At 38.5% G+C, this 27,007-nt stretch overlaps 1 protein-coding gene across 1 annotated transcript in view; it reads right to left on the minus strand.

Annotated features, from left to right (window-relative positions):
* ADAMTSL3 (ADAMTS like 3) overlaps positions 1 to 27,007 on the minus strand; it is a 101,779-nt gene that overhangs the window by 46,174 nt on the left and 28,598 nt on the right. The window contains exons 6-13 of the mRNA XM_074836944.1: positions 23,336 to 23,410; positions 17,865 to 18,022; positions 16,764 to 16,875; positions 13,893 to 14,031; positions 12,254 to 12,304; positions 7,902 to 8,106; positions 6,884 to 7,031; positions 5,356 to 5,440 (exon numbers count right to left, since the gene is read on the minus strand). Coding sequence (XP_074693045.1) covers positions 5,356 to 5,440; positions 6,884 to 7,031; positions 7,902 to 8,106; positions 12,254 to 12,304; positions 13,893 to 14,031; positions 16,764 to 16,875; positions 17,865 to 18,022; positions 23,336 to 23,410 — 973 coding nt within the window. The remainder of the gene's footprint in view (positions 1 to 5,355; positions 5,441 to 6,883; positions 7,032 to 7,901; positions 8,107 to 12,253; positions 12,305 to 13,892; positions 14,032 to 16,763; positions 16,876 to 17,864; positions 18,023 to 23,335; positions 23,411 to 27,007) is intronic.

Consider the following 27,007-nt stretch of genomic DNA (forward strand, 5'->3'; position numbering starts at 1 on the left):
CTAGGGTGGCCATGGCAAAAATCACCCTCATCCAGCAAAATCACCCTCATCCAACAAAATGCTTAAGCATGTGCCTAACTTCAAGCACATCAGCAGTCCTTTGAAGTCAATAGGACTATAATATGTTCAGAGTTAAACTTGTGCCTAAGTGCTTTATTGGATCAAGGCCATTGTGCATAGGCTTAGCAAAATTATGACCTTCCTCTCCTTTCTGTGTAAAAAAACCATATAAATCCATTTGTAGTGATGTACCTAATTTAAAAAATAAAATTGATGGACATTTATCGTTTAAAAGAGTTGGTTGGTGTTCTGACCACACCTAACAGTTTATAGTCTGAGAACCTGAAAGCAAATAATTTCTTTTGGTAAAAGTATGACAGCAGCATACCAGAAATTAGTGTTAGTTTTGTATACTGTTAGTTGAATGCATTAAAACATTCAAAAAATAATGTATGATGCATTCGTTTGAAATTCTGTATAAATGAAAGGAAATTTTGAACCACGGCAATCCTTTCATTAAGCAACCAATTGATTTTTAAAGAAACTTGGAAAATTCTAAGCATTTTTTCTTTGACTTATAGCAAGCCTATATAAAATTGAGGTTTTCCTGTTGAATATTAGTGTCTGGTATTTTTCAGTGAAGTGCGAGATAAAAAAAACCCCCACACCTAAAATACTTTTTACTCTATCTTGGCATTTGCTAAACTAGTCACGTGACTATTTAGCTATTAAAATCCTAAATTATAGAACTTTTCAAAGGATGACCATGTTAAAATCACACTTTAAGTACCTTCAGCAGAAACCAATGGAGACTGCTAATATAAAATCAGAGCAAGGAACTGACTGGACAGTGAGAGAGGTTGGCACTTTATCTGAATTCTGAGATCAAGTAGATGATTTTTTTGTATCTATCTTTTATTTAACATAAGCACAACCAAACTCCATCAACCTCATAAGTCATATATATTTTTTACTCAGTGGCATTCACAGCACACAAATGGCAATGCTTTGGACACAATACTTCCCTGAAACAAATTAAGAGGCATCAAAGCACTTGTATTACGATACCTTGCAGATCATCAGGAATGTAGTCTGGAATGGATAGGATGGTGGTAACTCTGAAAATTTTCTAAGAACTTTGAGTTTGTAGATGAGACTCCTGACTAAAAAAGTAATGGAAAAATGCAGATCCAAGCAGACAAAACTTTTCACAATCAGCCTTTTTGTACAGTCATTCCTCCCAGAGCAGTGGAGAAATCAAATGCTCGTATAATCATCTGCACAGGTACTAATGATGTGGAGAGTGTGTCCATGCTGCAGAGTTACCAGTCTAACACTAATGGAAATGTGCATTCATCTGGCACACTCTGAAAATGACAGTGTAGGATGACCTGGAAAACAAAGCAGTGACCTAAACTACTGATGATAAAACTGGGATAGAACAGCCCAACCCAACCAAATCAAATCTGAACTGAAAACTTAACTCAGCGAGCCTTCTGCAGCTTTCTAAAGACTTGGAAAACATGGTGTCTCTCTACATTTTTTTAGTTTCCTCATGCCTGCAGTTCTTGCTTTCAGTTAAGGCAGGAAATGCCTAAATCCTGAAAAGAAGTCTGTTCTTGTGATATTTCCAGTCCAACCCTACGGCGCCAAGGGGCCTGGATAAAACTTTGCAGAAGCATCTAAAATGTTGGCTGGTTACTGCGGCAGAACTTCCACAACACTGGCACCCTAGCCCTCCCTGAAGCACCACCCTTGCCTGCTCTAAGCAGAGTTGCACTGCCAGGTTTTATCAACCTCAAATGCAATGTGTTGGACAAAATCACCAGCCCATTTTCAGAGAAGCAGCTGTGAAAAAGGTGTAATTCTCTATCACCAAAGGCACGATGGGGACATTTCTGTGAAAATGACTCAAGCGCAATGAGCAGCAACCTTTATGAGAGGTTTCACATTCAGTAACTGCAGCTCCACAAACCTAGTGATTAATTTTTAGCTCAGGTTGCTGAAAAAATATAACAGCTTCTGAAAGCATTTTAGTTTCGTCCTAAGCCATGACAGGGAAAGGCAGTTGAGGTGCCTATTTCTTTAACTTACGATTAATAAAAAGGATGCTAAAACCTTGCTGGAGTTTCTCTGCGAATCTCACTGTAACTAAGAAGGCTCAAGGGAAGAACGTTTAAAATAATGATTGGTATCAACTGTCATCACATTCCACAACTAAAAACTATAAAGGTCAGACCTACATTTTTCTTGGCCTCACTTTAAGGGCAGTCATTTTTTATTTTGCTAATAATAAAAAAAAAGAAGCTTTTGAACATTCCCCCTCTATGTAAATTCAGGACACCAGCCGTGGTAGACCACAGCGGCAGAAGTATTTATCTTCCACAAGCTACTTTTGGCATATCCATCATTTGTGGGTTCTAAAACACAGCTGCATTTATTCTCTTATTCATTATCAACTAAAATATCACACAAAAGCATAGAAAGACAGTTGTAATAAAAGGACGGACTAGAAGTTGAGACTTCATATTGTGGTTTAAGTCTGGATGACAAGTGAATAACTAAAATTAAAAGTGATGGCATTTTCCCAGGAAATCATAAGCCTCATGCTAGGCAGAGGTGGGCTATGAGTTATCACTGTGTCATGTGTAAACTACAGAAAACAAAGTTAAACGGATCCAAATCAGAGGAAAATCCTGTTATAATTTACTCTGGGAGAAGTAACAACCTATTGTTACAGTTTCTTTTAAAATCCTAAACCCTGACCCAAAAATCTCACTCAAGCTGGAAAAGCCAGGAGCAGTTAGGGTATGAGATTTAAAGCATCTAGTGAGAAATTGCTCTGTTTGCAAACCACTGTCCACATGACCAAGGGACAATCTGCAAGAAGTGATGATGTCAGGGATCAGTTGTGTCTCATTTCTCCTTACCTGCCAGCTTCCTTACAAGAACAAAGTAAGAGCAGGTGGCAGCAGAAGACAGGTAAAAAGAAACTAAAGGGGAATCTGGCTGCAGCTTTAGAGCTGGGTCCCAGGAGAGCCCACAGTACCCAGACTAGGAAAGCACAGTACCTCAGCAACACCTCTGTAAAGAGAGGGATGGCAGAGAAGAGTCATCAGCAAGAAGTGGCTGGAGAAACCTTTCAGACTTAGGTGATGAAGCTTCTGAAAAATGTCAAGGAAAGATTCTCAGGACAGGATGAGGATCATGAATGAAAGATGAAGAAAACCTACGTCTCCAGAGTAAATGAAGAAGAAAACAGATCCAGGAAACTGCAAAACTGCACAGCTGTGACAGGACATACACTGAGAACTCAAACACATGGCTGCGTTCACACTGTGAGGTTGCAGTGGAATACATCGGTCATGTCTAGGAAGGCATGAATAACTGCTTTCTTTGTGAGGACAAGGTACAAGGGAACCCATTACAAAGTTTCCGGCTCAGCTCTATTATATTCTAAATATACTCTGAACTAGACTGCTGTGTCCCTGCAAGTCCTCCCTGCTTGTTCTGTCAGACTGCTGCTGAAGGATCCTAAAAACGGAGAGACTACATTAGCTCATGGTTGCCACAGCATGATTTTGTAATGCTAGAGATCATTTTCTTTAGAGCTTCACACTGAATCCTCTTAACAGAGATGGCCTCATATGCCTTCATTCTGATATGCTGACATTCAACAGGCACACTGGATTGCATCACCCCCTTCAACAATCACACTTTATTTTTATATCTTAGCTACTACCCTGCCTGAATTCAGGGCCACCAATTTGGAGAGTGAAATAACTGCTCACAGTAGGTTGACACTTGACCTGAGAAGCTAGAGCAGTGAAAAGTTTAAAGTACAGTCACCATAACTATGCAAACACCTGTTTGGCAAGAGGTTTCTTCTGTGAGTCAGTGCAGGTGTAAAGATTTTATTACTCATGATCACACCTGTTGGTGCATGTGTGCCAAAAATCAGGAATAGCTAGATGGAGGAATAAAAATAAGAAGTTGTAGGGCACACTCCACTCTCAGAGCAATATAAATCCAGAGTAACTTCAGTAAGCTCATCTAAATTGTTTTAAACTAACATTACTACAAATGAGTGCAGAATTTGGCAAAGCACAACAAAATACTGTTCAAATCTCTTGTGAAAACCTTATAGAAAGTTACTACTTTCTAGAAAATTATGTACTATATATTGACTATATTAGATACTGTAGGAATACAACGGAAGATTGGCAAGGAGGATTGTAAACACGCTCAAGTGACTTGCAGCTGGGGTGCCAGAAAACACATATATCACACTAATTATTGTTTAGCTCTGTATGCTTGATGGGTAAAACATCTGTGGTGAGATAACACAGGCCTGTGAGAAATGCAGAGGCACCTTATCGAACATCCTTGAGATTCCTGCCCTGCTGTGGGAAAGATCAAAGCACGGTGGAAAAGTACGCCTGCGAAAATCCCGGATATATACAGGCAAAAGCGGCAGCCCGAGATCTTTATTTCTTCTCCTTTTCCTGACTAGCAAGGACAAAGCTCTGCAGTGCCTGCGCTCCTGCTTGCATGCTTCTGCCTGGGTGTTGCTGCAGAGATCCCTCGGGTCATGGGATAACAGAAATAAATTTACTCTTTGCATTTCATCTGTGGTTTTGTGGTTGTTCCTGTGTCCTGCCTGTGCTGGCTTACACAGGTAGATATATGCATGAAACACACACAGGGGATGCATGCAATCATGTGGTTGTCCCAACATACAAGGGACAGGAACAAGTGTAGCTGGATTTAAGTTATGCTTTCATCTTCAGGACTTAAATGTTGTGAGGCTTACCCCCATCAGCTTTTAAGGGGACTCACAAAATCCAGATGTTATTTCACATACACACGTGTAAAATATCACAACTTATCCCCACAGATTCAGCTAAACTCAGAGATCAGCAGGTTTTTCTCACTTTCTTTATGCATTGGTCTCACCCCCCAAGGAAATTCTGGCAATCCAACAAAGTACCTCTTAATTTTTAATACAACCACTACATTCTTGAGGTAACAGCAATGAATGGGATAAAACTGAATTTATTTAACATCTGCTGAAATGCTTCCACATGCATTAATTAGGGCTTAATTAGGCTAAATTAAGATCCCTTTGCATTGCTTGAATGATATAGGGACACTATAATACAGCAGCTCTGTGTCATCCAGAACAGGAGCTCAAGAAGCAAAGCTATTGGGATGTAAAATTAGGAACAGCTCACAACACAACTCATCTCCCAAGGAGGGCCAACTGTCAAAGCAAACTGCATAGCAACAGTCATTCCAGATGATCTGCAAAATATGCCGGAAATGTTTCTTCACTGTAGAAGACAATGTACTTACGTTGGCTCCTCTGAGACTGTTTGGGTCTCTTCCATTTCATGTGCCTGTTTAAACCATGGCAATTTTGCTTCCACAGGATTTTTTTCTGATAGAGGAAAAAACCCAACACTCAGTAATTCCTCCAAAATCAAAGCAATAAGTAGATGTTAGCATTATTCACCCTAGCACTTCACACTTTACATTGCCTATTCATCTAATACTTTTGAATAAAGATACACTGAATAGCAAAACATAATACACTAGAAAATTTCTTCATGATGATTTGTGAAGATTCATGATGATTGTTCATCCTGACACCCCTTTTTACTGAGAGGGTACCAGTTATCCAATTTCCATTCCTGTGTAATCTTTTGCTTCCTTCCCACATCTTCCCTAACTGCAGGCAGTTTCTAGCAGATTGCAGTTTATATCTCCCTGTAATGGATTATTGTCATAACTTAAGTCTATAGCTGAAAAAGAAGCCAGAGCATAGCAAATGTACATTGCTCTCCAGACAGACTGGCTGCATTAGAAAATTTTCACAGAAAATGTTTTTCTTTCCTGATTTAGCCAGCTTCCTCAAAATTGGAAATTAATTTAAAAAACAACACTAGTTTCTTTTATCTGTCTATACACCCTACACATTTGTGATGCTTTTTCCTAGGAGTACTGTAGGTCAGTTGAGCATCTGTGCCTCCAAACCTAAGTAAAACCCCAGAAGGAGGTTCTTAACATTTCAGTGCTAGTTTCTACTTCATGGTTTAACCCTGCATAGTGTTCTGCTTGAAGAATTCTCTAGAGTCTGAAAACATCCTGAAGAGAAACATAGGGTTGTCTAGAGATAGCTTTCACTTTTTCTATGTAAATCTTTATGGTGAGTTGTGAAGGTCTGAAATACAGCCTTTCAAATAAAAACCGAAAGAACGGGAGCAGCACCCACTAAAATTTTCTGGGTCCGGAGGGACAGAAATGAGCAAGAGACAAGATACACTAGTTTTCCCTCTCATCTTTGTTTTTCCTTTTCACCTTCCCACCTACTGTTTTATGCCTTACCAACTCTTTTAGAGAGTATTTGTCAATTTACATCATTGTTACAGGCCTTTTAAATATGCAGAAATGGAGTGAAGGAAAGCAGTTTGATTATAAGTTAATGAACTGATGAGGCCCACTGAGAATGTTGACACATTTAATGAGATGCAAACAAACAAGATCCCAGGTTATACATATGGAGTATCATTCCCATTTCAAGTATTATTGAACAGCTCCTCCTCCCCACGCCAAACTCATTAATTCTGGTTTTCCCAATTTGACCAGGCTGTAGAGATTTAGTTAGCATGTTCACCTCATGACAATTTGGTCCATTATCAGCAAAAAATATCAGCAGGGCACTTTTCCTAGCACCAATAATTAAAATGCTTGTTTCTGCCAAGACTGAAATAAGACCTAGTAAATTCCAGCTTCTGGCATTTCTGAAAAAGGTTACCAGGGGCTTTTAATTCTCTTAACAAAAATGTAAAACAATAACAGGCCCAGACAAAATTCCAGTTACCTTTTGGCTTGTAACATGGTATTGGCACGATGCACTCTTCTTTTATGTGAAGTTTAAGTTGTGGATTACAGCCACCGACATGCTGCCCACGGTGGTCAATACACAGCACTACTCGGTAACGCAAGCCTCGGCCACAGGTCACTGTGCACTGCAGGAGACAATGCAACCATCTCATACTGTTTCTTTTTTATTATACTTACAAATACTGTTAAAAAGCAAGTTAGAAGTACTGACATGCGTTCACTAAAATTCTTCCACAATCAATCAGGTATCAGAGACATATGAATTTGTCTCTGCATTGTTAGGTGACTAAAGTAAAGGCCGATGCTGGAAAAAATGTCTAAGTTTTGGGAATACAAGTGATTTCTCAGGGTTCTGTAAAGCTTATCTGATTGGCAAGAGACTGAAACAGAGGTGGCTATGTACTGAGAATATGCTCTCTCACAGTGGTCATTTTCAGTTAAAAGCTGGGGCAGACGTGCTGTAAGAACAGTTTCTTCACTATATGTCAGTGATGTCATTTGGATGAACTAAGGAATTATAGAAGCACTGAGCTATCTGACTGTATCAGATAACTACAGCCAAGATAAGTTGGCTTTATGTTCTTGTTACTATAATGAAAGGTAAGAACGCTGGAAAAATCACCCTTGCAGACATGTCAGCCCCTAGACAGACATGCCTTTAGCTATTATATGCAGTGAAATATTACATTTATCAAGAACTGGGAGACAAATGACCTGATTGCAAAGGGGCCTGACCTCTGGTTCTAATTTCTCCTCTGTGCAAAGCAGGAATTTAACAGGCATAAATAATTCTACATGCATTTTTCTCCACATAGACATGTTAACATTTTGATTATCAGGCCAAATTACTTAGTGCAAACTTCTCCTAGTAAGTACTATGAATTATGCTTGCAGGGCTATATTTTTCTAATAGCTCTGTGCTCACAAATACATGGTAACACAACACTAGAGGCTTTCCTTAGAAATCAAGAAATCCAGATTAATTTTCAACTTACTTGAGACCATTCCATTGCCATCCATTTAGGACAGTCAAAAAGATTGCAGGTTTGAATGACTTTGGGCTTAGGGGCATACATGCATTTCCATTCTTCCACTTGCAGTATCTCTCCATGAATGGTCTCCTCTACACACACAAAACTTCTCCTCTGAATACCACCTCCACAGGAAACTGAACATGCAGTCCAAGGGTTATGTTCCCACCTGGAAGAAGAACTCGCATATATTAAAACTAAGGCTATTTCTTATTCCACTAACCTCCACTAAAAGTGCAAAACGTTGCATCCCACATTAGTGATAGTTTGATTGCTGGATTCTTACCATACACTGAATAGAAATACATAGAATTACAGAGCTACCTTCCATTATTCCAGGCTTAAATTCATGTGCAAAATGAGAAGAAAAACAGAACTATAAATTTAAGTAATTTTCCAAAATAACCAAAAATCTTGTTCTCATATATGAATTAAAAACCCTAAATATACTGAGATCTATTACTGGAATGATTTTACTTGCAAATAGTCTAAATCATCTAAATAGAGTCTTTTTCACAGTTAATTTATATGGTCACATATACTCTTACTACCATTGTCAAAGACTGAGAAGCATATGTACTTGAGACTATATGAAGTGCAAAGACAAAGACAGATCTGACTGGGCTGACTGAGGGTGTTATTACACACAGTTGCTCATCACTGCCCACATCATGCAGACTACCCTTAAGAAATCTGTTCAAAAAGGAATTTTTATGGGAACTGTAATACTTGCTTTGGGTAAACCCAGTCATTTCATTTCAAACTGTCTTCATCCATAAGGACTGTGAACAAATTAAACTGTGACAGGTACCATTTGGCTGGTCACCACTGCAGTTCCGCAAGAGTTTTCCACTCTCATTAAAATGCCGTTGAATGACTTCGCACTCACACTTTCCAACTTGCTTCAAGCAAAAGGCTTCAGCTGCTTCAGCTAACCAAGCTGATTTCTCGTGAAGCAGGGCAACGCAGGGGTTAAGGAAAACTCACACAGCCCTGTCAATCAGCAGGGTTGTGGGGTAGTAGCTTCCAACAGAGGGATGATAAACAACCTATCGGGAAGGAATGTCTTCAAAATGGACATCTATCCAAATCTTAGACATAACTACAATAAAGATGGAAATTGCTGCACCATCTGAAGTGAGAATTACATGGAGGTTTTTAGGCCACAAACTCTGCTTCATATCTCTTGGCCTTAGCATGAATGTACATTTAAGCAATTACTTTTCAAGAAAAACTAACTTAAATAACATCCTGCTCCTGTCATGTTTAGAGACAACAAGCTTCTATCATAGCATTTGTCTATAGGTTCCACTGACCCCCATGCAATTTTTCCTCACCCTTCACCTCCTATCTCTTGCTTTCTTTCCACCACCCACCCAAATCAAAGCTAAGCCCTGGGAAATGATTGAGTCCTGAAGCACATCTTACGGTCCATCAATGTCTTGTTAGTTTAAAATTTATTCCTATTATAACTGCAGAGGCTCAGAAAGGATCATGAAAAAAATTATATCCATTATGAACAATGGACTCAGCAAGTATTACAATATCCCACCAAAACCAATTCATCAAGAGTAACTTAGCTATCATAAAGGAAGTCATAATCTTAGAGTAAATGAGGCAAAGGCCTATAAATCAAAGGTGAATGTAATTAATTACTACCTACTTACCTATGATACAGCAGGTAAATCAAGGACACTTCCTATTTTAAGCAATGCACTAAGCTGCCTACAAAAACATATTAATCATGCTTAAGCTCAACAGAAGAATGAGTATGAAACATACAGCAAGCCATGGAACATTAACCACAGAGTATATACTCAAAAGCATTCAGAATAAAGCTGTATACCCAGATACCGATATCTTAAGTACAGAATATATTTGAGAAGCAACAGTTACACTTCTCTTTGACTTAAATGAACAGCCAACGTTAACTCATTTTCTTTAAAAAAAGTCAGGAACTAAAGAGCAATTAAGTGTTCAATGAATTAGCAGCTCATGGATTTATATATATGAGGCTCACTGTGCTATATGTAATACTAGCCTCGCAAGTGTTTATAGCATGAAGTTTTATAGTTGTTTTTCTTTATCTCATCAGTTTCGAACACACTCCAGATCCCATACTCCCATAAGCATTTTCAAGATGGAGTGAGGTCCATGGCTACTGGGGAAAAGGGGGGTCTTGGGCAAGCAGTCAAGGAGATACTTTCCAGAACCCACAGCTGTCAAGGGATCCTCAACAGTCCAACAAGTCTGAAATAAATGGAGGCATTCCAAAAGCTTTAAAAGAAAATTTTCATCCTGGGAAATTTTTCTATTTATTTCAAAAGAATTCTCCATCTGTAAAAATATTTCAGTGGGGCATTTACAACTCTAGCCACAGGAGAACTCTTTCAAGATCTTGTGGTGCGCACCATGACTTTCCCACAACTTCCTCGTGTGAATGGGAAAGTAGTGGTAAACGCCACAGGACTGCAAAGCAGTCCTCCACATGGCCCTCGTGTTATGTAGGAGGTGTGATATATGACTGCTGGTCAAGGTGAAGGAGTCTGTACAGCTTTGCTCAAGCATGTCTACAGCACTTCAGTTTTCTGCCTGCTTTGAAAGAACATGCTTGGGTTAGCATGTAAGAAACAGGTAAGAAAAGAAAAAGCAAAAAGAAAAGGTGGAAGAAGCCCCAGCAGAACCAGCACAGATGTTACAGTTCAGCAGTAACAACACTGCAGTTACTTGACAGGCAAGAGCAGGGAGGAAATACATCCTGCCACACTGAAACACGACTTGCATCCACGCCGGACCAGATTCACCTCATGATGCAGGTATACAACCTAGATGTTCCAGATGCTGTTTTCTTTCAGAAATTCCAGCAATAAAGCTGCTTTTACATCTTCATTGTGTTTATGCACCTTCCCAGTGGAACACAGCCTGTTTCCTCTCTCTCCTTCCTGCCAGCACAAACTCTGAGCCCTGCTTGGCCATCTGCTATCTTACAGTTCTTACTCCTGAGCATCACCCAGGAAGACCATGATACCTTCTGACAGGACACACTGAGGTACGGAAACAAGGTGAGCCTTTGTCTGTAGCTCTCAGTGTTTGAAATAAGAGAACCTGCCCACAGCTTTATCACAGACATAATCTATCTCACCACAGAGTCATGCAAACGTGCTGAGCACAGTGAAGCACAGAAAGGGGGATTAAATTTCTCTTCCAACTGGTCTCCAAGCCCTGAGTAGTTCAGAAGATGAAATACTCATGTAAATAAATTGTGCTGAGTTCCAGAGGAGATCTGAAGTACAAAGGAATTGGCAGTAAAAAAAGAAGTGGAGAGACACAGAATATAATTATGAAACTTTACAGAATAAAGCTGTAGAGGGAAAAAAAAAAATCTCAATCTATGTATGAAAGCCAAAGCACATCACAGGACAGCAGATCCATAAGAAGTGTAAATTGCTACAGAAATAAACTATGACATTTATATCAGCTGTAATCAGTAGCTCCACTGAGCCGTGCAAGTCTATGATTTCATTCTTATTACTTCATATCTTTACTTCTTTAGAAAAATACACATTATTCATTTCATGACATAATAAAGCAGAGGTGCAACTCAGATAAATATGCATCTAACTCCATCAACTATAATTCTTTACATTAACAGTAAATATGGCTCAATGCTTTTTAGTCCTAACATTCTTTACAAAACATCTAAGCACGCCAGAGAAGTTTTGCATTCTTGTGATTGATTCATGTTAAAAAAAAAAAAGGCAACAAACTGTGCTCTGATGACTTAAATTTTAGGCACCACATATTCAGACAAGTCAGTATCTTTAAAGTTACATGTCAGCCTTGATGTCAATAAATACAGTATAGGTCTAAAGAAGAGCAGAAGAATGAGACCTCTCAAGGGAAAACGAATTTCTAGAGTCCTGTAACATAGGGGGATCTGTTCTATAAAAGAATATATTCATTGCATACATCTTCAAAATAAGAACCTTTCAAGACAAGGATTCATACATGCATTTTAAAGGAGATGCTCTCCTCAGCACTACAGCAGGAGAAGGCTTAGGGGGACAACTCTATTCTGAAGTCTTCCATACTGATATCTTCAAGAAGAGCATATTAACCTCTTACTGTTAAGCTAATCATCCAGAGCACACTAAAATAAATCACAAGCTTCGAAAACATGTACAGGACTGTTATAAACTTGCTCTCCTGAACAGCAAAAAAATTAGATGATGTTCCATGATCTTAGTAGTCAAATAGTGTATTTGCAGAGAAAAATGTGGTAATGCTGACACATATGCTATCCTGATTATACATACCGAGGAAGTGGTTGGAAGTGATCATAGGGCATGATTTCTTTAAATCCATCACTGTCAACAAAATAAATATTGCATCATTATTTCTCATACCCAAGACTGTACATTAAGTACATACTTTTACATGATCATGCTTAAAGTAAGCAATTCCCAACATGAAATGAGGGAATCTTACATTCATTACACATTACCCTTGTGGCAAACAATGACTTGTACAATCTTAACTCTTCTGCACGGATAGAGATTTATTCACCAGATAGTTTCTTCACTTCATACCATAAAAAAAACATTAAATGAGCCAGCCTTCAGCAGATAAATTTATTACCAGTGATCCTTTAGGTCTGCGCTACTTTATTAACAAGAAAATAGTTACATACTTGTATCTGTAACAAAGACCGCTGAGGAACATGAGTGGCAGTGCATAATAAATATATGCAACACAGGATAAATAAATGCATCACAGGATTAATCCTAGATAGGTCCTGAATGGTGCTTAGGACCATTCTAAAACTGCTTATTTGAACAATACAGCATAGAGCACACTTAAAGCCTAAGAAATATGGTATTATATCCAGTAGTACTTCCTTTTTTCTGTCTGTATAAGCTAGATTTACAAGGAAAAAGGTAATTACGCCCTTTCTTTCCCTAATTTTCCCATTCCAGCTTTGCAACATTTGGCACCCATTGCCACTAAGCATTACTGAAGTCTTACCACTCCATATAGTGATCAACTCTCCAGGAAAAAAGCTTGAAAGTCTGCACATCTATAACTGTTAGAGGTCACTATCAACGATTATGTTCAACAGAAATGAAAGGAAATGGACAGTTTAGCTATAGGAAATGAAATCCATTGAGAGTGTTTCCTTTTCTTCTTGCATATAACTCTAGCTTGGCCAGCTGGCATATTAATGTGAGGTTCTGGGACCTGATACTGTGATGTTATTTTAAGATTCTTTAGCACAGCCAGGAAACCTCACCAGACAATCCAAAAGTTAGTTTGAAATACTGTAGTGCAATTCAATACAATTTATGTATACTATAGCCTTTATAATTTGGCAATAATATTCTGTGGTATTTGTACCACAAGTATATTTACTTTGAATGATTTTGTTTTTTGGGGTTTTTTTATTCTTAGTGTAAAAAAACCAAACAAATCCATCAAACTTTAATAGTTGTCAACTCCACAGTACAAATGAAGAATGAAACTTTTATGGGGGGCAGATGAATAAACCAAGTTAAACCATGTGCAAAACTTGTACGCTGACTGAGAACTGGAGCTACTGTCTGTCTAATGAGAAATCCTGAATGGCAGCATCAATAAATCCAAAAGCAGGCAAACAATCTGTCCTCCTCATGCAACCTCAGTGCTGTACCACTCACCAAAAGGCATAAAGTAGAATTAGCCCTTGAAGAGACAAATTGATATTTACAACATCTCTGTATAAAGCAAAGTCTCCTATTCTGCAACACTGAAGAAGTGCCACAAATCTACTGGCAGTGGTGTCAGACATCAACCTTTAACAGATGCAATAATCTACCAAGATTAAGTAGCCTTAAAGATGAAACAAACTGAAATAAATACAACTGCTTGTTCCTTTGTAACTGACTATATCACACACTTAAATTTTTTTGCCATACAAACCTAGAAGGGCAGGGATCCATGTTGCATTCTTTTAGCTTGGGCTTTGGTTTCTTGTTTTCGGGATAGTAGTGACAATAGTGGTCAGGAACAACACGCTTCAGACGAATATCCACGCATTCAGCTGAATTAAGCTGATAACCTAATGCAGAAGCAAAGTTAAGTTTTGGTAATGGAGATAAATTAAAGGAGCCTTATTCCAGCCCCCCAAATAATGAGCTGCTCATTGAATTAATTTCCTGTGTCACTCTTCTCTGGGTTGCTTTTAAACAAGGAACCACTGCACAGGAACATGCAGGACCGGATCCTCATTTGAGGCAATTCAGCATAACAATTATGTTAACCTATCTTCACACTAGATGAGGTTCTGGCACATTATTCTAATAATATTTTAAGTAAAAAAGTATACATATTTTTATGTGATGCAAAAATACACATACTGGAGCAGCTCACCTGTCACAGAGGCAACCCTACAAAGTCATATGGTTCTACTACACGTTGAACAATTTATAACTGCCCTCCCCCAAGGAGGAGTTACCATGTATGTCAGAGAGCTATATTACACAGTCATGCATGCTAAAAAAAATAAATACTTAAACCAGAAAGTCAGAGGAATTGAAGATGAGATCCAAAACATTGCTAAGTTAAACTGTAGAAAACCAAGAAATAGTTTCAAGAACATTCCTAGTTGAAGAGCCAACAAAAGAAAAGTTGAAGTAACTACTTAGTGGGAAAAAAAAAAAAAAAGATCTGTGTGGAGACTGGTTACAAGAAGGGATCTGAGTTTTATAAACCACTATGTTGCTTTTTTGGCTAAGAAAAAAACACTCATTCAAAAGAGCTGACTTGGACTTAAACTAAGAAGAGGAGGAGGATGTTCTGGTATGTGCAAAGAAAAAAAAGTTTGAAACCACAAGAATTAAAATCCAAACAGATTCAATAAACTAACAGCACAAGTCCCAGTGTCTACTGAAAATGCTAAGTATCATATATCAATGGCTTCACTTGTGTGTCTCTTGGCTGATTCAAAGTGTCATCATGCATGAGAGTGATAACCATAAAGAAGAACTAAGCAGTTCCAGTGCTCAAAGCATGTATGTTCCAGTTCTTGTAAGTACTGAAAGGACTCAGAAGATATGCCACTTGCAAACAAGATAAGCACAATTTTTAAACATTCTTGCTCATTCAAGCTTGACTCTGCTTTCTGAGATGGCCGTCACACTACCCCTTCCCACACATGGAGATTACAGAATTAAATGTAGAAGCAGCATCCAAGTGCGGAATGGTTGTGCACTGATTCCAAGTCTCTGTTGTGAGGAACTTTTTCTTTTACTGCCAGTAAAAGATGCCAAACAGAAAATCTGGATACTAAATCCGCTTTAAGATAACAGGTTAAAGCCAGGCAACTGCAATACAACTTCCCTGCGTGCCTCAGTAATACGCCATTCTTAACGTTACAACTTTCATGGGTAAGCAGCAGCTTAGTTTCGGTGCTTCAGTTGCTGGCCTCTCTCTGGACTGCCATCAAGAGTATCAAGCCCTGTTGATAAAGGTACCAGTTTCATATTATAGACATGCAGCTACAAAGTAGGGCATTAAAACCCCTGGCTAATTTCAAAGAGATTTGCATGTAGCTATAATTTTCAAACCATAACACCAGTCTGAATAAGGCTGGATTTGAGCCAATAACTTTGACGGTAAATATGTCCCTTGAGTTATCCAGTGTTTACATGCAGTCCTCAGAAATAACTGTGATGCTTTACACTTCTTCCCTTGTCAGACAGGTTAGGGAAAAATTCATAAACACAGTGTGATGGAATCATCAGAGGATGTGTATTGCTGCTCAAATTTCCAGCAAGAATCACACTTTATGAGGCCAAGTATCTTATAAGATACAGTAGTTTCCTGTGGGACTACATATTATACACGTATATTGTCTGCATTTCAGATTAAAATGAGGTGCAAGTGCCAAAATGGATGGTCCATCAAATGATCCTCAGACTCTGTTTGTGCTTTAAAGATCTTTCACTCTTTTTACTCATGTCCCAAGTAACTACTTAAACCATATTTGTACTCTCAAAGAAAATCACTACTCCAGTATCACTAGTATCCCAGTCTGTTTTTCAGGTGATCTGGGTAACGCTAGCTGAACTGAAATAGCTATCTACAATGTCAAACACTCCTCCTACCATAAGGTCAGCTTTCTGCACAACCAGACACCACAAGCAGTGGGCTGGGTTGGATGAGCAGTAGCAGAGCTGAGCTGTGTTTTGTTTAACCATTGTATGAACTGTAGTGTTTAAACCAGGAGTAGATGCTATGGCACACTACCTGCTGCTCTACCTACCATCAGGACTAAGTGTCTAAGATCAGACAGTCAAAGGTATTGATAGTAGTTATTCTTTAAATTCTGTTTACTTATTCTGCTTTCTGTGTAACTAATTTCTAAACTAAGTGTTCTAAAACTCTCCCTCATGTCTATTACTGAGGCCAGAAATACTTTCTTCCTTCCTCTCTTGACTATCCTTATTTTAAAATCTCATTGTATTTATTTCCTTACTTTCCAAAAATATCCTTTATGAATTGTCATTTTCCACTTTGAATTTCATACCTTTATTTCTTAGTCAAAGTCCTTACTCAAATGATCATTCCTTATGGAAGAACATGACTTCCAGTAATATAAGGTATAAAAAAACCTATGCTCATACCAACTTAACCAGCCAACTTACCTGCTACTCTGTCATTTACTTCTCTGAAGAACCACCAGTGTGCAAAGAAACACAAACATTTAATCAATAAAAATCCAGAACAAAGGTTGTAAATCAGCCACTTCTATTCAGCTGTAAACACTACTGAAGAACTGTCATTACTTACCTCCTCCACACGTCACTGTGCAGGGGAAGAACTCTGTTTGTCTCCACTGATGACTGATGGGTTGATAGAAAAAGAACTGAACCACACTCTCTTTTGATCCAGAGTACCTGGTCTGGAGAAATTTCCATTACAACACATGTGTATACTATACTCCACTGTTCATGTCATTTCAAAACATAATTCAGATATAACAGCAGTGCAGAGAGTAATATGATAACAGGCATAAAACCTCTAGCAAGTCTAGAGTGACAATTAAATTTAAGTTTCCAATAGTCAAACACTTGTATTTTGTTTTGTTTTTCAAATTCCTCAAGGTACTAATGAGACTATTTGATTACCTACCCTTGACTGGCAAAGTTCCTAACTGTACTCTGGTTTATCTCTTTATTAGCAAAATTTTTAAAATTTGCTAGAGAGGAAACTCTATAATTTGTCTAAGCACACTGGTTCATATTTAGGTGAGTTTAACTGCACATGTGATATTGGAGATACAAAATAAAAACTACTGAAAGTCTACTTCTACAACATGACAGATAAAGCTAAGTGGTGTGATAATACTGAAACATCTGTCTTTGCCAATGGAAAACTGTATGGCTGTCTCCCTTCAGCAGTCAAATATTGATATGTTTCTACATATAAATATCTGCATGTATGATGCAAGCCATCGGTACATGGTCTGGGTAGGAGAAAAGCTTAAAAGGATTAGAAATGGTCAGTAACTGGATTAGCAACGTCTAAGGGAGATTCCAGGGTGCTGCTGGAAGCAATGCTCAGGTTCAGTAGGTGGCAGTCTTCAATTGGATTAACACCAATCCACTGCACAGGATCAGGCTGCTATTCTTTCAGTAATATTTGAAACAAAAGTCCTGGCCATTTTTACCATTAAAGATCCTGTGGTGCTTTCCACCACAAAGACATTAACCTCATATCATTTTATTTTGTTTGGATATACTTAATATAAATTATCTCTGGACAGTAATTAGGATTCCTTGTTTGCCAGCTAAAAGATTTTGTTGTATTGCTACAACCTGATGGACAGCCACCTACTCTGTTGCACATACTTGCAATATCTTTGCAGATTTGTACATAGATGCATCCCACCTTGATAATGAAATCTGCTCCAAGAGGTCCCTGGATCTTTATGATTTCCCTGTCTGTACTCTTCTGAAATTCAACAGTTGTATTTTCTATGACAAATGTTCCAGGAGCATTGAAACTGTGCTCTCCCTTGTCTCCTTGTAGTGTCTTTGACTCTATAACTAAAGAAGAAACATGTAATTAGTAAACTTAAACAGGATATTGTTTATTTTCAAGGAAGTCAGAAAGTAATGTTCACAACTGTGCCTTGCAAGTAACAGTCATGTATGTGCATTAAAAAACCACATGAAATATCTGTGAGAATATTAGCTGCTTCAGATTATAGGCTGATGTATAATGCATGACATGTCAGCACATGAATATCTGCCTGAACACACTATTCTTCCATACCAGAAGCACTTCTGAGGCAGTTTTTCCTACATCAAGTGCTCTTTATAGTTATAAAGCAATAGATTCAGCAAGACAAGCTGAAAGAAACTCAAAACAGATAGAACCAATACCCAGAAAAATAATTCCTACTTCCATGCAACTCAAAAGCCCAGCAATTTCAGCAGTCTCCAGAGAAGCCTGCATGGTGTCAAACTCACCAAACACTCACCTCAGTACCTGCATCATTCTACCCATTCCGGAGGTCATTAACTCAACTTTGAGTATTTCCCATGTGAGCAAAAAGCTCGGCCATGAGCTGGGTATCTGCAGCACTGCCGGAGGGGTGTCCCTTTCTCAGAACAGGTGGTGATGAAAACCCTTTTTGAGCTGTTCTGTGCTCCTTGGAAACAGATTAAACAGCCCACAACCTCCAGAAGACAGATGAAGCATTTTAGGATTGAGTCACTTCCAGCAAACTGACTGAACTGTAAGTGGACAAAGCTAAAGGAAGATATTCACAATGAAGGTAGAATTCTGGGCTCCACGTAACAGAGCGCTTAGGCACAGCAAGATGCATGACTTGAAATACACTGGTCTGCTTACAATCTGAGCACTGCATGAGAAAGGCATGAATCGCAGCTGAGCTCAAGGCTAGCTAAAAGGAACCTTTTGATGAGCTATAAATACCCTCTTTCTCCAGCTACCTTGCCTTTTTTGGTACTTTAAACAGTTATCTAATTCAGCCTAGATAATTTAGGTTTAGAGCATCTGTTTCTACCTGCACTGAAAACATACTCTGAATGCTTCAGTCCATCATTACTGTTTTCTTCCTTAAGAGCTCTTAAAATACACATGCATTCTGGAGCATCCCCAACAGAGAGAGTGAAGAAATTCTAGAAGAAATTAACTTCCTTGAAAAGTACCAACATTATCCAGTTTCTAAGCAATAGGTTCAACTATGCTCATAGGTATAACAAAGATCACATATATGGCTGGAAGTAAGTTTAAGGAAGGATATGTTTCTAGGAAATTACTTTATGTAGATCATAGGGTAGGAATCTAGTGTTGAATCAAATTACTCTGTCAAAGAGAAAAAATAAATCTCTGGGAATCAAAGTGACCCACTGTCCAGTGCACTTCCATAAGGAACAAATAGATATAAAGAAATCACAGAAAAAGCAACAAGTATTTAGACGATTACTACATATTTTTATTTGTTACTTTTATGGAAGTTTTCTTTCCTGAGTGCATTACAAAATAACCTTTTAAATATCCAGAACTCAGCATTCTTGAATTAAGCTTCTGCAAGCCTTGACCCCAAACTTACACTGCTTCACAGTAAGTATTAAGGCATGGTGCCTGTTACTCTGTCATTTTGTTGAATAAGAGTCAAACCAGCTAATCTCAAGTACTTCCAACTCCACATAAAGTCAGTAGAATCCTCAGGAGTACAGGACCCTTTTGAAACCAGCTTTTAATACTGCAAAGCAAGACACCTGGTTCTTGCAAAAAAGATGTTAAATATGTTAATTTGGTGACCTGAGTTGCATTATTTTACAGTCTTTATGCTAATTTGTTTAATAAAAAAATAATTTTTATGTTATTCTAAACACAAACCAAGAACATCATTCAGCAACCAACAATATGATAACTCACTGAGAGCTGACATACATTTATGTTAGAGCTACACTAGATCTGAATCCAAAGCATGTGTTTATTTGCAAGGTCCAGCTACAGAGAGATGGCCTGCATCTCTGGAGGCCACGCCAGTGAAGCTTAGAACAGCTGCTCAGATTTTCCCAGAAGTGTGTCACACAGGGAGATGAAGAGCTATTCCACCACACAGCAGATAACCTCTGATGCAGTATATTCCTGCTCAGCAGTATCTAGTGCTTGGCATCACAGGTTTCTAAAACAGAGTGAAACGAAGCATCTAGGGTATATAACAGATACTTTATTGATTTCAGAGCAGTAACTGGGAACAAAGGTTTCGCCAACTGGCTTAAAGGTAAGGTTTCAAAAAGAATTCACCGAACATTTATTTGTTCTGCTGGATTCTGTAATCCTGGAGAGGTGGAAAATTCGACTTCAGGAGTAAGCTTCCCCATCCTAAGTTAAGAAAACATTTCCTTGAGCGGTCTTTAGGACTCCAGATGTGCAGAGTCATAAGGACAGGGAATTCTCTTGAGCGCTCACCTGTGTCGGTGCGTAATAAGACAATCACTGCTGCCAAAGACCTATAACCATCTGTCTTTGTGTTGCTTCCCTTACCTTGATAAAAAGAACATTTTCCCCACATAAATGCCTTGCCAGCTGTGGATGGAAGACCCAGCGCAAAATCCTCCCATACTCTTAGTGGCAGGCAGGAGTAGGGCAGCGTGGCACAGGGAACCCACTGCAGATTCACTGTGCAGAGCGATGCATGAAACAATTCCCAGGGAAATAGCTCCTGCTCCCAGTGCAAGAAGGAGCCAATCACGTTGCTACCCAAAAGCTCTATCTTTTCCGTGAAATTCATTTGTTGATAGCCAATACAGGGGCCCAAAATAAAACACGTGTTCTTTTCAAAATGCATGGGACATTGTCTTCCTCTTAGCATCTGCCAAAAGACAAAGCAGTGCACAGATGTATAGCTAAATACTCTCAAGTAATGCAAATCACTGCAAGCAGAGAAGAAAATTACAAAAAGGGGAAAAAAAGAGTTTCAGTTCTTTTTAGTGAAGTTTAACCTCCCTAAGTTCATGAACTCAGTTATCTAGCATTAACCACTTGTAAAAATATTAGCTTCTGGTTTTCCTGTTTCTTCTGCTGGGGGATTAATTTCAGGGAACTTTCAGTCTTTCTTTTGATTCTAATGCCCTTAAAACAACTGCTAGAAAAGCCGTAATATAGTCCAAATCAAAACCAACACAATGAAACATTTTATTCATAACCATTTTGATACTAATTATTTGGTTATTTTCCACCAAATCATTCATAAAACCCAAGCAGACAGAAGTACAAGAGGGACCTATTTATAAAAAATCCAAAGTAACCCCTTTGCGCTCTGATGAATCTGTTGCCTGTCTTAAAGTGTCCATACACACAAACAAAAGACTTATTATTACCAGCTACAAAGAAATTATGTGTTTCCTAAACACTAAGCTGCTGATTGTAAAACAATGTTCAGAGCATTTATCTGTTTCAAATCTGTTAGGCACTACATCTCCAACCACATTTCCATTTTTGATTAATCCAGCAGCTGTGTTTCCCTGGAACAAGAGCAGATCATAAAGCCCAGGATGAAGCACAAAAGAGCACAAGATAAAGGGAAAAGAGCCAGACACTCCATAGTATCTTTGAGCGTTCACTATGGTTGCTGACTTTACTTGAAGAGCAAATGTATACTGGCAACAGGAGGCAGTGTAAAATGCTACAATAAGTAGTCCCTGCTCCACCTGTTAAATTCAACCCCTTACAAGCCAGGAAGAATGTCTCGGACAAATAGAGCCTGTAATTATAAGTTATTATTTTTTAAAGTCTGCCTTTAATTATACCAGCACACCCACACAAAAGTCAATGAAGTTGCAGACCAAAAATCACTTGATATTTTCCGTTAAGTGACAAACACCCACAAACATTACATACAGTAAGGCAGACAAGCAAATTGTCCCAAAGCACAATCTCCTAGAACATCGGTTCTTGAAGATCTGGCTAGGAAGCCAGAAGCAATTTCCACTTCCCTCCCCCACAACAGCTCTCACTTGTTTTTCACCTCTGTCATTTTAATTTTAGGTAAAAAATGTCTAAATCCTCACAGATTTGCAAACAGATGTGCTGGGGGAAGTGGTTAAAGGAACATTTCACAATTCTCGTCCAGCTAGAGAACTAGCTAACAACGGTAATGCCAAGCCACAGCTTCTTTACGGAACCACCTGGGTAGGAAGCCAGGAGCATTCTGTACTTAGTTACCAAGTTGCTGCTGCATTCCTCAGGAACTTTCCAGAAATCCCCCAGGAGCCACTGAATCTAGTACCTTTTTCCTCATACAAAGCTGAAACAACATCCTTCTGCAGAACTACTTAAGAAAGACCAAGAGTCCTGACCTGAACTGGTCATGATGACTCCTTCATACATCCCTTGCAACAGTTTTACATAAATATTACTTATTTCAAGATAAGTTCAGCTTTGAACATTGTTGTTATCAGTGTTATATCTGGAAGTTATTGTCATTCTGGAGCTGCTCTAAAGTGGAAGTCTTACTGAATTTTTTCTTTGAAAGAAAATGACAATATATTCTTCAAAGCAAACAAACATATGAGCAATTTTCAAATAAAATGCATTTCTGTCTTCTATTTACATATCTCAGAGCAGTAGAAGTCCTTTTTATTTCTATGATTCAGACTAAGTCTTTCACTTTTACTAATAAAAAATTGCTCAAAATGTGAAATGAATCGTTTATTTAATTGCTTGGTATGGCAGTCCCACTTACCATTGAAGCAATTACTTCTTTATGCAAAGTAGACCTACGGGTAAAGAAATTACCATAGATGCTACCATCAGCCTTATAGAAAGTATTAGGAAACAAACATCTAACAAAACAGCAAACTCTATCTCATAGATGGTATCTAACGTCCAAAAGTATTAGAAGGAAACAGCACTTGTGTGGTTTATTTTCTGCATTTTGTTTACCTTACCTCATTTTTACCTAGGTACTTTTCCTTGAACACTGACCAAGTGTGACTTCAACTGGACTGTTTACACTATCTCAGCCTCTTCCACAGAAATCTGGTGCTGGGTTATAAAAGTGCTATTGATCCTACACATAAGCCTTTGAAGGTAATTTGACCTAACTGTTTGCATGTAGTTTAAGAGTATTTTAGACATCTTACATAAGAATTACTTGGTTTAAATAAATTTAGAAATCCCCATATGTATAATATTTCTTTTTACTAAGTGGACTTCCAGTGTTCCGTAGGGACTATCTCCAGGCTGGATATTAAAGGTGGGAAGAGGAATCAAGGTCATGATCTTACCCATATTCCCAAAGTTTGGATGAGTTCAGATACAAGGTTCTGTTTTTATCTTCTGCCTATGAATAAATACATAAAACAGCTCAGTCATACCAAGGTGTGCTGGTCCTTTTAGGGTAATTCTTATACTGCGACTCCCATGTGGTACAGCAATCACGGTTTCTTCCCCTAGGAAAATTAAAGAACTGTTTTAGAAGTTATCTTGCATCAGGGAATTTGTACATCACATAACTAGACTGAAACCTGTCAAATGTGTCTAAGAAAATATTTAACAGGTTTCACAATTTTTCTATTAAAAATAATCATATGTTATTTTATTAAGTACAGTATACTGAGTCTGTTTGCTATGCTATGCAACTATTAAGACCTACAAATGGACTTGTAAATCTTTCTTGCTATTGGAAAATTATTTGCTATTAACAAAAACAACTGAAATGTCAGTAGTGTATTAGGAACATATTTACACTCTGTTGTCCTAGTTTGATTTCCTAATCACTGAATTGACATAAGAAATCTGCTAAGTAGTACTTCCCCCTTACAAAAATCTGCAGCTGTTCAGTCTCATTTTGCCCACACCTCATTTCCTGCTGCAGGTCACAACTTTAATAAGTGGCAGGACTTACAGGAAATAAATCATCTACTTAACACTAACCCTTAACCAATTACAGACCAGTTAAGAGCAAATATATATTAGCTATAATGTATATGTTGTAACAGAGTGTCTGCATCTAACTTACCATATAAGATCATTCCTTCCAGTAAGAGCCTCAATTTAAAATTAACTATAAACCAAACCAGCCCTGAATAGGACATGTCAATACAAAACAGCTTTTGCCTGCCTGAATGGCCTCTTCGTATATAAATGTACAACACACTTACTTCAGTGCATTTTACAAAGGCAGAAAGTTATTACTTTCCATTTCAAATATAGGAAATCTGTGATTTGCCCAAGCAAACTGAGTTAACAGTCAAATCAACAGACCAGAGTCTTTCTTGCCAACAAGAGCAGCGCTCTCAGAGAAGGGTATGCACAGTGCACAACAGGGATATCCACAAAAGTACGAGAGAAGTGTCCGAGCAACAAAGCACCAATATGCTGTCTCCCATTTCCATCACAGTCCAACTGCAAATCTTCTTCGAGGCAGGACCTGCAAACGTGGGCCCATTGCAGGTACACCCCACAGAGAGTGCCCTGTTCAGTGATGGCATTAACATATATCTAGGGGCTAGTGTAGAGGAAGTTCATTTTTGCAAATTTAAAAAGTAATGTGAGTTGAAGGTCAGTGATACATTGGCTCCAGAATTACTCATACAATATTCAGAAGAAGAATACTTGAGTTCAGTTTTAACTAAAAAATAGTTGAAGAATGTTTCTTTCCACTTTAAACTGGACCTTTTTATAGCAGATGCTAAATTATCAGCTTCTGGTTTACATCTCCTTAGCATAAGTATGAAATCCTGCCAAATGTTCAGTATACTTCAAGCAAATACTGCAATTATTTTTTCTGAAATAAACACCTTCTTACGTTACAGTTTTTATATCACCAATTTCTAGGAAGGTCATTTAAATATAACAATTTATTTTGGATGTAATAAAATATGATCTTTATTAATTTCATACTTGGGTATTCCACCAGAGTGCAAAATACTACAGTAAGAACAATAATACGGTTAAAGAGCCCTGGAAAAAACATTAACTACTGAACCACTTAATATCTTTTTGCATCTTGGTTTTTCATCAGGCGAATTGCTAAAGATAGCCAGAAGGTAGTGGATGTGTATATCTTTAAAGTAAGGAAATAACTACTGAATTCATATGTGCTCTACAGTATTTGAGAGAAAGCAGGTTTGAGGGGCCCATCTGTCCCTACTTGGTCAGGAATTGTATCCCGTCTTGACAACCAACCAGTAGTTGCAGCACAAAACCTCAAATAAGAGTCTGATTATGACCAGTTCCGAATATATGCAACTGCTGTTTTGAAGTGGAACCAAGGGCACTCCGCGCTGAATGGACAAGGCCCAGATTTGCAGATGTGCAGAGATGCGTAGGACTGCTCCTCTTGAGAACAACCAGGGTCGTTCTGCTGTGCTTCCTCCACCTCCTTACAGCAAGCTCCACTGGCCTTCCTCCACCTCCTTACAGCAAGCTCCACTCGCCTCTGCAGGCCCTGTTGATCCCTTTTCAGGATGCTTCACATTCCTTTAGCAATACTACAGACATTCCACCCTCACCGAAGCACTCTCTGATATGGTCCAAAAGTCTCCTGGGGGTGCTAAATTTGGTGTTTCTCTGCAGCGGAGACAATATTACCAGAAAGTATTTTATTTGCATTAGAGGAGATGACTAAGTTCACAACCACAGCAGTGTTCAACCTCTGCAGCCCCACAGTCAAGAAGCCTGACAGCAGGAGATTCTTGTAACCTGACTGAGATAATTATGGCCTAGGGCAGTCTTTCCATGAGATGAAGTAAATTATAGGAAAAAATAAAAGTGAGATTGTTGGAATTCTGAACCAAGATGGGGAATTGGAGGAAAATGGGACAGAGCTGACCTAAGGGACTCCACCTTATCCTGAGGACAGCTTTAACTTCCTATGAAACAATAGTTACAATTGTCCAGGTCTGGCTCCAAAACTATATATTTCAAAGGCCTCTGCTTCTCAGCTGAAGCATGTAATTCATATTCTTAAAGGAACAGAAGGCCCTGTAAACCCATTTAAAAATGGTTATGCCATACATATCCCATGAAATCAGTAGGATCCACACTGTTAAAAGCAGTGAACTCTTATGAAAACATAAGGGGAAATTGCTACCCTGAAATCTATACTCAGAATTTCGAAATACCTTTTTTTCCCTGCTTATACTATTTACATATCTTTGAAAGTTAATTGCTGACCTTTGTCTAAAGCTGAAAACAAATAAGCCCAAAATCATCTGGAACATGCAGAAACACTAGGCTATAAAATCTGATTTAGAGTCATAAAGGTCACATTAAAAACCAAGAAACAGGTGAGATACTGTCTCTCTCTTCTAACACTGCTTCCACTGCAGGGACTCCCGAGGGCATGTGGGTCATCTTTCTCCAGCACCTGCTTGAAATAGGCTTTCTGCTCTTACCCAGGGACTCTCTCAGCAAATGTGTGCACACACTACACACAGCACTTGTTGATTAAGCTCCCAGATTGCTTTTACTTTAGATGGCAAGGTTTGATCCTGTTTCTGTGGTGTTAATGTGGATTTAGATTTTGGATTTCAATGAGAACAAGATCAGACTCCCTGCTATGGTAAGACTGGGAGCTAATCCCCGGGATCAAAATAAAGGATCCACATTCCTGAGCTCAATCCAATTCAGCAGGTTTCATTTATTTTTCCATGTGGGCCATGGTGGACCCATTTACTGTTTCACATATGGGACAGTTGGGATTTTTCCCTCTCTCCTCCTACAGCAGAGCAGAGGATTTATTTCAGGTCTATAAAAACTGTTTCTTTCCATGTATTTGTTCAGCACTTATCTGCTAGTCCTCCAGTTCTGATCAAAGGCCTATATGCTCTCAAAATACAAAGAGCAATACTCCAGGAACAACTACCAGCACAAGGGAACTAAAAAGCTCAAAATGTTTGGAGTCTTATTGGAGTGGCTTCCCTCATCCACTCTAACACTAGACATAATTTCAGAAGACACTGGTGCCGAGGTGTGTACTGACCTGCCTAATGACAAAAATCTGTGCAAAGCCAAATACATACTCTTTAAGAGACACCTGAACT

Source organism: Strix aluco, chromosome 12 (assembly GCF_031877795.1).
Source record: "Strix aluco isolate bStrAlu1 chromosome 12, bStrAlu1.hap1, whole genome shotgun sequence".
NCBI classification, from domain to species: Eukaryota; Metazoa; Chordata; class Aves; order Strigiformes; family Strigidae; genus Strix; species Strix aluco.